This window comes from Chlorocebus sabaeus, chromosome 21 (assembly GCF_047675955.1).
Source record: "Chlorocebus sabaeus isolate Y175 chromosome 21, mChlSab1.0.hap1, whole genome shotgun sequence".
NCBI classification, from domain to species: domain Eukaryota; kingdom Metazoa; phylum Chordata; class Mammalia; order Primates; family Cercopithecidae; genus Chlorocebus; species Chlorocebus sabaeus.
Genome location: NC_132924.1, coordinates 81,212,133 through 81,225,781, shown reverse-complemented (window position 1 = coordinate 81,225,781; position 13,649 = coordinate 81,212,133). Strand labels below are relative to the sequence as shown.

The 13,649-nt window shown below is 39.2% G+C and overlaps 1 protein-coding gene across 1 annotated transcript in view; it reads left to right on the top strand.

The window, feature by feature from the left end:
* Nucleotides 1–4,716: 4,716 nt before the first annotated feature.
* Nucleotides 4,717–13,649, top strand: part of LAMB4 (laminin subunit beta 4) — a 110,078-nt gene continuing 101,145 nt past the window's right edge. The window contains exons 1-2 of the mRNA XM_073009250.1: nt 4,717–4,813; nt 11,555–11,621. Of these exons, the coding sequence (XP_072865351.1) occupies nt 11,588–11,621 (34 nt within the window). The 5' untranslated portion in view covers nt 4,717–4,813; nt 11,555–11,587. The remainder of the gene's footprint in view (nt 4,814–11,554; nt 11,622–13,649) is intronic.

Here is a 13,649-nt window from a genome sequence, read left to right as displayed (position 1 = left end):
GAAGGGGAAACGCAGCCCAGAATGGAGGGGTAGGGACAATGCCCTGGAGGTGATGCTGAGACTCTAGCAGCATGATGTAGACCATTGCTTAACAAACTTTTTCTGTAAAGTGTCAGCTAGCGGATGTTTTTGGCTTTGCAGGTGGTATGGTCTCTCACAACTACTCAACTCTGCCATCGTAGCTTAAACAAGGCAGCTGTAGACGATATGCAGATAATCAATTGGACTGTTCTAATTAAACTTTGTGAGTGCAAAAATTTGTATTTCATATCATTGTTATATGTCACGAAATGCTATTTTTAAAATTTTTTCTTAATATTTAAAAATGTAAAAGCCATTCTTACTTTGCAGGCCCTATAAAAGCAGGCAGTGGCCAGCCTGCACCTGTGGGTTGTAGAGTGCTGATCCTTGATCTAGATGAAGTAGGCAAAACATTCCATGCAGGAGGAACCACATACGACACACACGCACACGCAGGAAAGCCAAGCAGATGTTAAGGGTTAATATTTTTTAAAGGCAAAATCATGACTTTTATACAAATATAAAGCAAATATATACCAAAGATTCTATTCAATTTGCTCATTAATGAGAGAAACGGGAGAATGTTATAACCAGTTCAAAGGAGAATTTTTTTAAAAACACACATGTATAGGCCATCAGAAATGCTGTAATCAATTGGCTGGTATCTGTATCTATCAATATCTATATGGCAATAATGAACTGCATCTCTACAGGACACAAAATTGGCATTTCCATGGACAAGAATCGTTTGTACTGCTATCAGTATTCTAAGAGTACAGAGTTGTAAAGTAGCTCAAACACAGAAATAAACAGGAAAGATATACTACACAAGATACTAAGTAATATATTTGTTCATTTCAAAGATTTTCACAATTTTTCCTGGCACAGTTCAGCGTGATGGAAGGGAAGGTCCCTGGGAGGACTGATTCTGACATTTGATACCTGAGATTGGCCCCCAACAACCTAATCTTTACTACTCTACTTCCCCTGCTTTCTTGCTATTTCAGTTCATCTCGAGGGAATTAAATGTTGATATCTGTGTGATGATGGGCAAGTTACTTAACTTCTTTGTGCCTCAGTTTCCTCATTTATAAAAAGAATAATTTAGTATCTACCTCACAGGTTGATGAGGGGATTAAATTATTTAGTACAACATATTCTCTTACAAAACATTCCCATTTCCCTGGATTCACTGAAATCTTCAAGAGTGCTAGTGTAACTATGCCACAAAGCTACCACACCAAACAACAAAAGAAACATGGCATCACCGTGGGCTGTTACAGTGAGGTGGCTGTGGACTAATGTGTGGCTTTAGCTGAGTCATTTAACTCTCTAGATTTTCGCTTTTTCTCAAGGACAAAGAGAACTGTAATTATCTCTGAAGTCCTAGCTGGATCTCACACTCTTAGGACTGGTTAATTTTTGCTTAGAAATGACACATCTTTTGGTCGGGCGCAGTGGCTCACGCCTGTAATCCCAGCACTTTGAGAGGCTGAGGCGGGTGGATCACGAGGTCAGGAGATCGAGACCATCCTGGCTAACATGGTGAAACCCCGTCTCTACTAAAAAAAAAAAAAAAATACAAAAAAATTAGCTGGGCTCGTGGCGGGCGCTTGTGGTCCCAGCTACTCAGGAGGCTCAGGCAGGAGAATGACGTCAACCCAGGAGGCGGAGCTTCCGGTGAGCCGAGATCGCGCCAGTGCACTCCAGCCTGGGAGACAGCGAGACTCCAACTCAAAAAAAAAAAAAAAAATGGAAAAAGAAAAAAAGAAATGACACAGCTTTTACACATTTATCAACAACTGTAAAATGTGGTACATTTTAGCACTTTCCTATAAATGTTGAAATGTATTTTTAGATTCTTATAGGGATTATAACAATCAGTGGACCTGAGTCTCCTCTCCTCGTCTCTCCTAAATGCCCTGCGAGCTCCATCCACCTCGGTCTCTGTAATTAGAACACGCCAAGGCAGATTCTGAGGTGGAAGGTGCCAGGATAACCTCAGGCCCAGGCCGCTGCAGGCTGGATGGGTCTTCCTGTGAGGGGAAGAACTGGGAGAGCTGGTTTTAAGAGAAGCCAAATGGTAAGTCCATTGGGGTTCTCTCCAGCTACCAATGAGCCCTTTGTCTGTGGTCACTCTGAGGTAATACAAAGGGGGTTGACATGGGTTCTGTCAGGGACGGTTTTGCCACTTCCTCGCTGCCTAAGGGCGTTGTAGGCAGCCCAGCCCCTTCTGTCCTTTCAGAGCTTTGGTAGCGTGTGTCAGCTGCCTCAAGCACTAGGATCTTGGCTTCATTCAGGTTCACTGAATCTAATTAAAGGCTGATTAGCTGTTTCAAGGCCTCCTGTGACTCAGTAATCCTCCACACTTCCTGTCAGGACTTGCAAGCCTCGCTGTGCCCGGTGAAGACTCCTCAGCCCTCATGGAATCCCGACTGTGGGCAAGTCTCTTTAGGAACAGCCTCCTCAGCCCTGCAGTTAGGTGGGCCACCGCGGGGGAAAGACGGGCAAGGCTACAGCGGGAGGAGGCTCAGCTCACTAAGCAGTTCTGGTTGAGATGAGGCTGCGCAAGGAATTTCCTCCGAGGCTGACTTCTGGGGAAATACCTCCTCCTAAGGAAGAGATGAAAGTCACCTCTCTCACACTTAACTTCAGTTCAACCGAAGGCATTAACATGTATACTTACAACAAATGAATTCTGATAGGTCAGTTATACCTAATGGAATCTGTTGGTTTTTAAGGTTCTGTGACTAAAGAAACAGCTAAAGAAATAGAGACTAAAGAAAAATTACAGGCATATATAGACTAAAGAAAACCAGAGAATGAGGAGGAGGGATCTGAAAAGATAGTTATTCAAAAATGTGATGCTTTCAGGAATTTTTACTTTCCTTTTCCTTTGAATTTTTATGCTGTCTGATTTTGGGTAAATGAGCATATATTACTTTCCAGGAAAAGCAATAAAGCTATTTTCTTTTAGAAAAAAAGATATCAAGACTTTAAGAAGAGCTATACCAAGAGATTGCTTCTGATTAACTGATAGACTGATCTTTTAGTTGCATGGGAAAATTATTTTTCTTGAAAATATATCCTGCCTGACAGCTTCTAACTCTAAACCTAATCCTAAGACGTAAATAGTTAAATCATTCTGAGATGAAAGCAGATATGCCACGACATGGCATCAATTTACAGGCAAACAGCCTACAATAACCTATTCATGATTATTTAAATGGAAATTTTTGGAATTTGAACCATGTAACTTTGATTCTTGTAATAAAACTGGAGACACATATAAAGGGAAAAACCCTCAAGATATAATCAAATTACTCAAGAATGCAACAAGCTTTTAAAATTTACATATCTCAAAAGGCAAAAAAGACAATAGGAAATTCCAATGCTTGAAATAAGTTTTAAAATTATATAAAATTTCATGCCTAGAGTTTATGCTTTGCACAGTAATTTAAGAGTCTAAAGGGAAAATAGTATTGGTCTAATAAAACAGATCACAAAACCATCAATTGAACAAACTGAGAAGTCCCTTAATTTCACTCACACTCTTTGCTGAAGTATCTACCTAAAAACCAAATACTGCTCTTTGGTCTCCTACCACCTGGTACTTTGTGGAAGCTGTTGGCTTATAAAAATAAAACAAGTCAGTTTAGCAAATATTGACTGCAAGTTTCTTCTATACTTCATCCTAAAATGGAAAAGACATGTTCCTGCCATCTTGGAGTTTGCTTTCTAGTACATCAGAAGTGAGCAGATGAACCTGATCTATAGGGAACAAAAAAACAGTGGCATCAACTGAAAATAGAGCAATAAATTAAAACACAAATAACAGGTAAGAACCATTGAAAAATACCATTGAAAAAGCTTAAAGGCCTATAAGAGTGGTATTTGGTGAATGTTTGTTGAATCTATTTCCTGATTTGTAAATGTTGTATAAAAATGAGCATCTCATTTTGGCTCAGTTCACAATCATTATTCTTCCATGAGGGTACTTTCCATGAGCTTCTAGAAATCCTAAATGTTTTTTCAAGCAATCAATAAATGTACCCATTGAAACTGCATAGATTTGAAATGGAGATATTAATATACTGACAGGTGAATAAAACGTAAGACTGCTGTAGGTTCATTTCTATCCTACAAACCTTCCTCGTAGGAGAATGAAATTTCAAACCACATGGATTCCCAAACCACTCAAACCTGCTGTTCCCACAATGGTTAGTTGTACTTGCCAAATCACAAGGTAAACAGAAATCTACGAGCCATTTAAGATGATCTTGAGCCAGTTAGGACTGGTCAGAGCCTTGAGAACCCAACTGAAACTATTCCACCTGGTCCCCCTGAAAGTAGATTGGGATGGAGTCAGGAGTCTCACATTCCTGAGAAACAAACCCATCTAATTCCACACATTTTATAGCTGGTAAGTATCAAGCTGTCTGAAAATGACTGCTAAAACATGAACCAGAAAAAAATAATAAAACAGGGAACAAAATGTCTGTGCATTATTCCTGGCTATCAAAATTGTTTTAGAGAAAACAATAAAAATATTAGCTGTAAAACTAAGCTCTAGTTCCCTCTGTGTGTGTGTGTGTTTAAGTGAAAACTTAAGTGACTTCACAAATCACCTTTTTGACAGGTGTTGGAATACCTCTCATCTTTTTTTTTTTTTTTCCTACTTTTAGGTGCCTTGGGGAGAATGTTTTCTACATAAACTGGCTCTAACTTTCAGGTGTGTCTTCACATGCCCCGTTTGCTGCCTGCGCCTCTCCACAAAGACTACCAAATCCTGGTAAGTCTTGCCTGCTCTCTCACTAGCAAATTGGCATTTTTATGGATTAAATGAAGGTATTAGAATTTAGGGGGTAAGTGAAATTGGCATAAAGTAAGAAATGGAGCATATTAGCACATAGAATACTATTACTTTTACAGAATGATAATCCAATGACACTTATGTAAAGGTTATTGCAACATAAAACAGTATCCAATGGGAAAATTGATGTTAGTGCATTGTGATACGAAGCCAACAACTTGAGCTTTACTGTACCTTGAAGGAAGCTTCAAATTATATAGTGTTGAAATGTACAACTATATTGTTTTCAGTGAATCTTTGTTTTTGTTATGGTTATAAAACTTATGACAACTTATAAAAGTTTTAAATGCATTTTAAAACCCTTATTTTCAAAATATTTTGTTAATTTTCTAGATATGTGTAAGTATTGTTTTAAGAAATGTCTGCTATAACTAAAAGAAACAAACTTGGCCGGGCATGGTGGCTCATGCCTGTAATCCCAGCACTCTGGGAGGCCGAGGCAGGCAGATTGAGCTCAGGAGTTCAAGACCAGCCTGAGCAATATGGCGAAACTCCATCTCTACAAAACTTATACAGCCGTAGTGGCACATGCCTGTAATCCCAGCTACTCAGGAGGTTGAGGTGGAAGGATCTCTTAAGCATAAGAGGCTGAGGTTGCAGTGAACCAAGACTGTGCCACTGTATGACAGCCTGGGTGACAGAGTGAGACTGTCTCAAAAAAAAAAAAAAAAAAAGGAAACTTTATAGTTCTGTATTCTGCATTCCTCACTATGAAATTTAGGCAAAACAGCTGAAATATTTAATGAGTCCTGACATAACATGAAAAAAAGACAAAGGAATGTTAAATATAAGATTTCTGAGAACTGTCATTTTAAATATAAAATATAGACCATTATTTGTGTGCCAGAAAAAGTCTTATGGACTAATATAAATGTATTTATAATTATCTTCTGTGTTATAAATTACTGTACAATTTGCAGAAGAAACGCACTGTAGTAGAAACGAGCAGAATGCATGTCTTTCCTGCGGAGAGGTTCTTATCAAACATGATCCACCTGTGGGCCTTGGAGCTGGCCAACTGGGCACCACCTGCCCCTTTTCTCTTTATCGGTCTCATCCAAATTGTTTTGACAAAAAAGTCACTCTTTGCAGCCTTTAAGTGAGAGCAGATGAGGCAAATATAAGTGAATGGTCAGTAAATTAAATCAATTAGCAATGCCAGAAAGTTGTCAGTCTAATATATTTCAGTATTTATTGCAACATTTAATACACTTTAAGACTAGTGTCATCTAGCAGTATTCATTAAACAGTTACCAAAATGCACCCAGTGCCTTTGGAAATATGTTTGTACATATCTCATCCAAAGGAGGGATAATGTTTTGTTATTAGTCCCGAGCACTTTTACATATATTGCTAAAACTCACTGATGAATTTAACAAGAAAAAAGTGTCATGTAGCCCCTGAGAGGCTTCACAATGTCAGCTCTGGTAAACCAACCTGAAAAGCAGTACCAATTAAACTTATAGTTCAGAAAATGTGGTAACCCCATTGTCTGAAATTGTGCTATGTGTGCAGCTGTGGGTTTTATAATGACTGGATAGGTGATTTCAGATAACAGAACTTCTAGAAGTCGCCAGATTCATTATACTTATCTAGTTGGGAGCTTAGCTCTCCTAAAATGGGAAATAGAAAATGGGGAGGAAGACTAGAGGTGAGCAATTTTGGGAAATAAGGACTGAAATGATAAGGCCCATAGCTAAGGGCACTGAAGCCACTGAGAAAGTTTCCCAAGCTTAGCACTGTTAGTATTTTAGGATGCTTGATTCTGTGTTGTAGGGCCCAGGACCGTCCCGTGCATTGTAGAATATTTACTTAGCAGCATCCCTGCCTCTACACACTCAATGCCAGTAGCATCTGTCGTGCCAGAACCCTATTGACTTTAGTAGGGATGGCACCATGTTTGAGAGCCCAAAGGGACTTGGAGCCAGTGAACAAGACATAGAGTTTATTGAAGGGAACTTACATACAGGGCAGACCCATGGCTGTATGTAAGGCTGGACTGGAGAACCGCTCCTGCTTGTAAAAAACACGCAGTTCATATAGCATTTTCACTGAGCACCCTCCCTCTAACAACCTCCACCTGGCAACCTTTGTTTACACCAAAACAAAGGGCCTCGATCCCCTGTATCGCTGGCTGGCCTGTTCCATGGAATGGGCCAGGGGTTCAGATGTTCCTGATAAGGAATGAATCTTCAGGTTGGCTACTCCTGGATTCCTTAGCTTGGAACTCCAAACACACATTCCTTTTAGACCACAGGTCATTCTCAGGGTCTGCTTAAGTTATTGCTCTCAGGTGTGTCTGCCATACAGCATCTTCCTCTCATTATGACAGCTAAAAATGTCTGCAAACATTGCCGAATGTCCTGTACTCACCCCAGTATGGCAGCCGGCAGTGTCTTACTACTGAGGAGCCGTCAGTCTTTGTAGTGCAAAGACTTGGGAGTTGCTTAGGGCAGTGGTTCTCAAACTTGAGCGTTCATCAGACTCACCTGGAGGGCACATGGCAGCATGCTGAGCCCCATCCCAGAGTCTGTGAATCAGTAGGTCCCTGGCTGGGCCCTGATCATTGGCATTTCCACATGATGTTGATGCTGCTCATCTGGTAGGGTGACCAACCGTGTAGGTTTGCCTGGGACTGAGGGAGATTGCAGAACCTGGGGATTTGCAATGAGAAAATCAGAACAGTCCCGGGCAAACCAGGATGAATTGGTAATCTTATTAAGTCCATGGACTACACTTGGGGAACCACTGTTTTAGGAGATAAGGTCAAATGGGCTTGATGAGGAGAATTTAGATTTGAAGGGTGAGAAAAAGAGGAATCGAAGGTAACCCTCAAGTTTCTAGTCTGAGACCGATGGTCCATGGTTATGCAGTGGGTCTCCAATTTTGCTGCCTATTGGAATCACCTGGAATCTTTAAAAATCTGATGCCGGGACCTTACACCCAGATACTGTGGTGTAGTTGGTATGGAATGTGACCTGCGAAGCAGGATTTAAAAAAATTAAAATTAAAAAAAAAAAACCCTGGTGATTTTAATGTGCAGTAAAGTTTGGAAAGCGCTGGGTTATGCCTTTCTCTTAGAAGGGAATCCAGGAGCAGAGCAAGAGTGAGGGGCAAATTAATCAGTTTCAGGTATTGGCAAGCCATCAGTGGTTCTCAACCCTGGCTACAATCTCAGAATCCCCCAGGGAGAATTTTATACACATTGACACCTGGGTCCCTCCCCAGAGATTCTTAATTAGTCTGAGTTAGGCCTGAGCATTGGTGTCTTAAAATCTTCTCAGGTACATATTATGATATATTATTCAGTCTCAAAAAAAGGAAATTCTGACACATCCTACAACATGGATGAACCGTGAAGACATTATGCTAAGTGAAATAGGCCAGTCACAGAAAAGACAAATTTAATACAATTCTACATATATTAGATACTTAAGTAGTCAAATCCATAGAGACAGAAAGTACAATGGTGGCTGCAGGGGTTGGGGGAGACATGAAGACTTCTTGTTTAATGGATACAAAGTTTCAGCTTTGCAAGATGAAAAGTGTTCTGGAGATTGGTTGCATACAATGTAAATGTAATTAACACTACTGAACTGTACAGGTAAAAATGATTAAGATGGTCAATTTTATGTACATATATTTCTACCACAATTAAAAATAAATATTTCAAAAAGGAAGTCATTAAAAATATCTTCTCAAGTGATTCTCAGTTGCATCCAGGGCTGTGGCCTGCTGATCTAATGGAATTATTGGCAAGCTGTGTGATTCTGTCATTTATGTCTTCACATAGCAACTGTGATCATCCTTAACCAATTATCAATAAGGGAATGATATCTCTTCTAGTTCAATTTGGGATCTGCTTCTGACTCCTCCTCCTCTTTTGGGGCAGGTCATTTTTAAACCTGGCTGATGTACATTCGGAAGTCCAGTAGTCTTTGTACCGTGACCTTTATTGTTGCTTGAAGATAATTCCCATATGGACTGAAGAAATTTTCAGCAGTTCATTTTTATCATGGAAATATGGTGAACTGTGATACTAAGGAAGCTTTGTTCCCCAAATGCTCTGCAAAAGTTCCACTTGTTCTTTTATTCCTGCACTCAGCATTACAGTTCCACCTCCTTTCTTTCTAAATCTGAGTCCTGGGAATTCTGCACTCTGCCTCACTCCCACCTGTCCAATGTAGGAAGAGATTAGCCCGTGATTAGTAGCTTGAAACAGTCTTCTGCTTTGAACTCTGCCCTGTGAATAGGTTCTCCATTGGAGAGAGGCAGGAATGCCATGATATATCCTACGTAGCACTTTACCCTAGCAACTCAGAGCCTAGATCATTATGAGCCCTGAATCATAGGCTATTCACAGAGATTGTCATCTCACTGACTTCCATTTATTTGGTTATAGAGAATCATGTTTTCAAACTTTGCTAATAGTGCCCATTCTTATTAAATAAATGACCATGATGCCAATCATTTTGCATTTCCGGACAGAATGAAGCACACGGGCAGTTCTAAATAAAGGACAGCATCAGGATTAGAGATTTCATTTTTCAAAAGTGTATCTAGGCGGCTGACCAGAAGCCAAACTCCTGACTTGCCTGTGAGAAAAAAGCAATAAGAAAGTACCACCTAGAAAAAGTGCCTGTACAAGTTCAGGTGGCCTATGCAGAATGGACCTTCCTAACAGCTGCAACCTGGATTCTCCTATAGGTCTTCACAAGGTTTTGTGTGAGGCCATTAGCCCAAGACTGCAGACCTTTCTAACAGGTAGAACTCATTCTGATGGAGCTACTATGGGATGACTGTTTCTCAGTGAGTCACTTTCTGGCATTGGACTTCCAAAGTGAACCCTAGGCTTCATAAAGAGCCTGAATCACAGAATGGAATATTGGCTAATATCAGGCATTGCAAAACACCCTAAAAAGACTTCATAGGGAGGCTGACATTTGGGCTTAGGAGGGTGGCATTCAAGGCAAAGGAAACAGCATGAGAAGAAGGTTCAGAAAACAGAAACCGGAGTGCTAACGCTGGAGCGCAGGGACTGTGCACGTGCAGGGACTGGGAATATGGGAGTAGGAGGATGAAGGATTCACCAGGAAAAACCTTGAAGGTAGAATGTGAAAAAAATAGTCTCACTTGAAAATACATGAAAGAAGTTTTATATTTCCTCCTATTCAAATAAATTATAATGAGGCTTTTTTGCTTTTTAAACCGACAAATATTTAAAAATAATACTCCATGTTGGTAAGGGCTCATGTTAGCAGTTTTCACAGGCTGGTTGTAAGAGTGTAAATTGGGACAAAGTTTCTGCATGGTAGTTTGAAAGTGACATCAAAAGCTTTATATACACATATACATGTAGTATGTATATGTGTATATATGCGTGTGTGTGTATATATATACAATCTTTGTATATACATGTGGTTATATACACACACACACATATACTCTTTGGCTCATTATTTCTGCTCCATTTACTATATCCTAGTGAATAATTAAGGCTATAAACAAAGATTTAGCAGAAATATTTATAATAGGAAAATAGGAAAAACCAAGTACACATCAACCAATAGAGAATTCATTAAATCAATTCTAGTTTCTACATTCAGAGTAATACTATGCAGTAATTAAAAATACTGGTGTCCATCTTACAACATAGTGAGATTCCATCTTTACAAAAAGTAAAAATTAGCTGGGTATGCTGGCACATGCCTATAGTCTCTACTACTGGGGAGGCTGAGGCGGGAGAATCAGCTTGGGTCCAGGAGGCCGAGGCTGCAGTAGGCCACCATTGCATCACTGCACTCCAGCCTGGGCAACAGAGTGAGACGCTGTCCAAAAAAAAAAAAAAAATTATAAAGTTTACCTTCTTTTCTCCTGACCCACTGAAGTGCATATATATTCCACTCTGGATCAGAACTCTCTTTAATGGTAACTTGGGAATGGAGGGAGGCCTCTCTCTCAAGGGCCATGGCCAAATCTACAAAGAAGAAAATCATAAGTTTGCTTTATAGGAGACTCCAGGTGATCTTAATCTTGATAAAATATCACTAATTAAAAATGCATTTTTTAGTACAGAAAGATGCCTGGAAAGTATTGATTGAAATAAGAAAACAGTGTGATATTATTTTTGAAAACTAGTTGTGCAAGGAAAAAGTATGGAAGAAAAGGCCCTTGAGAGAGGGGCCTCCCTCCATCCCGTGTCTTGCCCTGTTGCCCACGCTGGAGTGCAGTGGAGCAATCATGGCCCACTGTGGGTGGTATCATAGGGGATATTTTTCTTCATTTTGCCTGTCTGAATATTCTACTTTTTCTATAATGAGTATGTATTAACTGTAATTTTTAGAAGAAAAAGTTTTTAAATAAGAACAGGTAAAAAGTAGGTTAAAATTAAAATATACAAAGGAAATTATATTTGTTTCCTCTTCTTTCCCACAAACAATTGAATTCTGTGATTTCGAAAAATGGCAAAAATTAAGAGCAAACAAATATTTATTAAAATGTTTATGCACTCTTATTTTTTGAGGAACTGGACAGTGTGGATATTTCTTATGTCTAAAGCATAAGAACCATTCAATAATTCTGAGCACTTTTACATAACATGTGATGATGGCAATTATTTCTTCTATCAGTGATTGACTTTAACCTTTTTTTTTAACCCAGTAGAATTGAACTTAATCATCTCCTGACAAAAGAATGCAATTTCAACTGACCCTTTTTTTGCACCTTGGTGAGTATTCGTTGTCAAAATCTATTTTCTGCTTGTATTGTCCTAAAATAAAGTGGAAATAGTTTTTAAACATTTCACTTCTTTCTTCTATAGTGCTGTGTACTTGTGTAGCTATTCTGTTGTTGTATAATTGTGTCAAGCAACTGAAAAATTCCACTCCAACAGGTTTAGTATCCACATATTGCTATTTCTGTCACTTTTTAATGGAATGTTATCTTCAGATAAGTAAAGTAAAATATTAAAGAACAGAGAATAGTTTCAGAGTCTTAATTTACAAATACAATGCGTCTAATTTTTTTAATAGCTATGCTTTCAGTGTAACACTTGTCCCAGCAATGAGGTCTTGTGAAGAAATTACAGGCACAAGTCCCTCTTCTAAGTAAGCAGCAGTTCTAAGCTAAAAGGCAAAATTCTTCATGCTCCTGCTATCTTTAATAAGCTGAGAATAATTTGCATTAATCATATAGAAGATGTTTCCAGCAATTACTCTCTTTGATCTGACTTTTCTACATTGAAAATAGGCCTGCCTTTGATTACTGAGTACTAACTAACTTGCTTAGAATCTTCACTTCAAAGATTTACGCTGAATTTCTTCATGACAGCAAACCTTCAGAATCTCACCTTTTTTTTTCTTGCAATTTTCCAACCCTGAGGTAATTTTCCAGTTAGATTTGCTGGTAATGGTCCAGATGGTAAGCACTCATTTGTTCTCTGTTGAAAATCCCCTTGGAGAGGTGAGCCACACCCCAGTGGGAACAGAAACATGTCATTCATCTGGAGCCCTCAGTTTATCCCCCACATCCCAGGACTAGGAGGTTTAGATCTGGTCTCATTCAGAAAAATAGTTATTTTAACCTGCACTTGCCTTACATGTTCTCTTTGAAACTAAACCAATATCCAAAATTAGAAGGGACCACTGAGGATCACTCTACCTTCTCCCCATCCTTTATATAGAATACCTTACTCGTATCTTGCAAAAGTTCTAAACCAATCCACAGTTGCTAAGAGAGCCTTCTTCAATTAGGGGACTCCTCTCTCTGGAGAAGGAATTTTCTAAACTAAATTAGCTTGGGCAGAAAAGGCCTCACTGCAATCAATCGTACATTTCTAAATGTAAGCTTGCCCTGACCTAAACCAAATCTCTAGAGTTGCCTGTGGTCAAACTCCCAACCAGGTTAGCCTCATATCATCAGCTTGGGAATTTTTCCATTGACAGTTTGAACATAACACTTATATAAATACTGCAGCATATTTAAACACTTAGTTTTGCCTTCTGACTGAGCAATATAAGAAGTAATCATAAAAAGTGCACTGCCCCATAGGTTTTAGGAACTTCACGCAAAGTGCAAACCTTATCTACATGCATTCTTTTTTTTTTCTTAAGACAGAGTTTCATTCTTGTCGCCCAGGCTGGAGTGCAATGCCACAATCTCAGCTCACTGCAACCTCCACCTCCCAGGTTCAAGCAATTTTCCTGCCTCAGCCTCCCGAGTAGCTGGGATTACAGGTGCCCTCACCATGCCCAGCTAATTTTTTGTATTTTTAGTAGAGACAGGGTTTCACCATGTTGACCAGGCTGGTCTTGAACTCCTGACCTCAGGTGATCCACCCACCTTGGCCTCCCAAATTGCTGGGATTACAGGTGTGAGCCACCATGCCCGGCCACATTCTTGGTATTTTTTTCTCACCCATTATGATCTGCGTGAGCATATAAATGTGTGTTTACATCCTCTAAAGCTCTGATGTGAAATCTAAAGTGTGAGAAAGCATCTCATGTATTTGAGAAAATTATGACAACATGCAGAAATACTAGAGAAATTATACAGTAACAGTAATTTCTATAAAACAATTCTTTACAGAAAATGTACTGTATATTTTCCTTAAATGACCAGATCTCCTAAATTCATTTTGGAATTTCATAACATTCATAAAATTCATAACATTCTATCTTCAGGTTCTAGCTTCAGGTTGTGTCATTTTTTAGGAATGTGTTGATTGTCAGAAGACATAAACATGTTTATTTTCTGA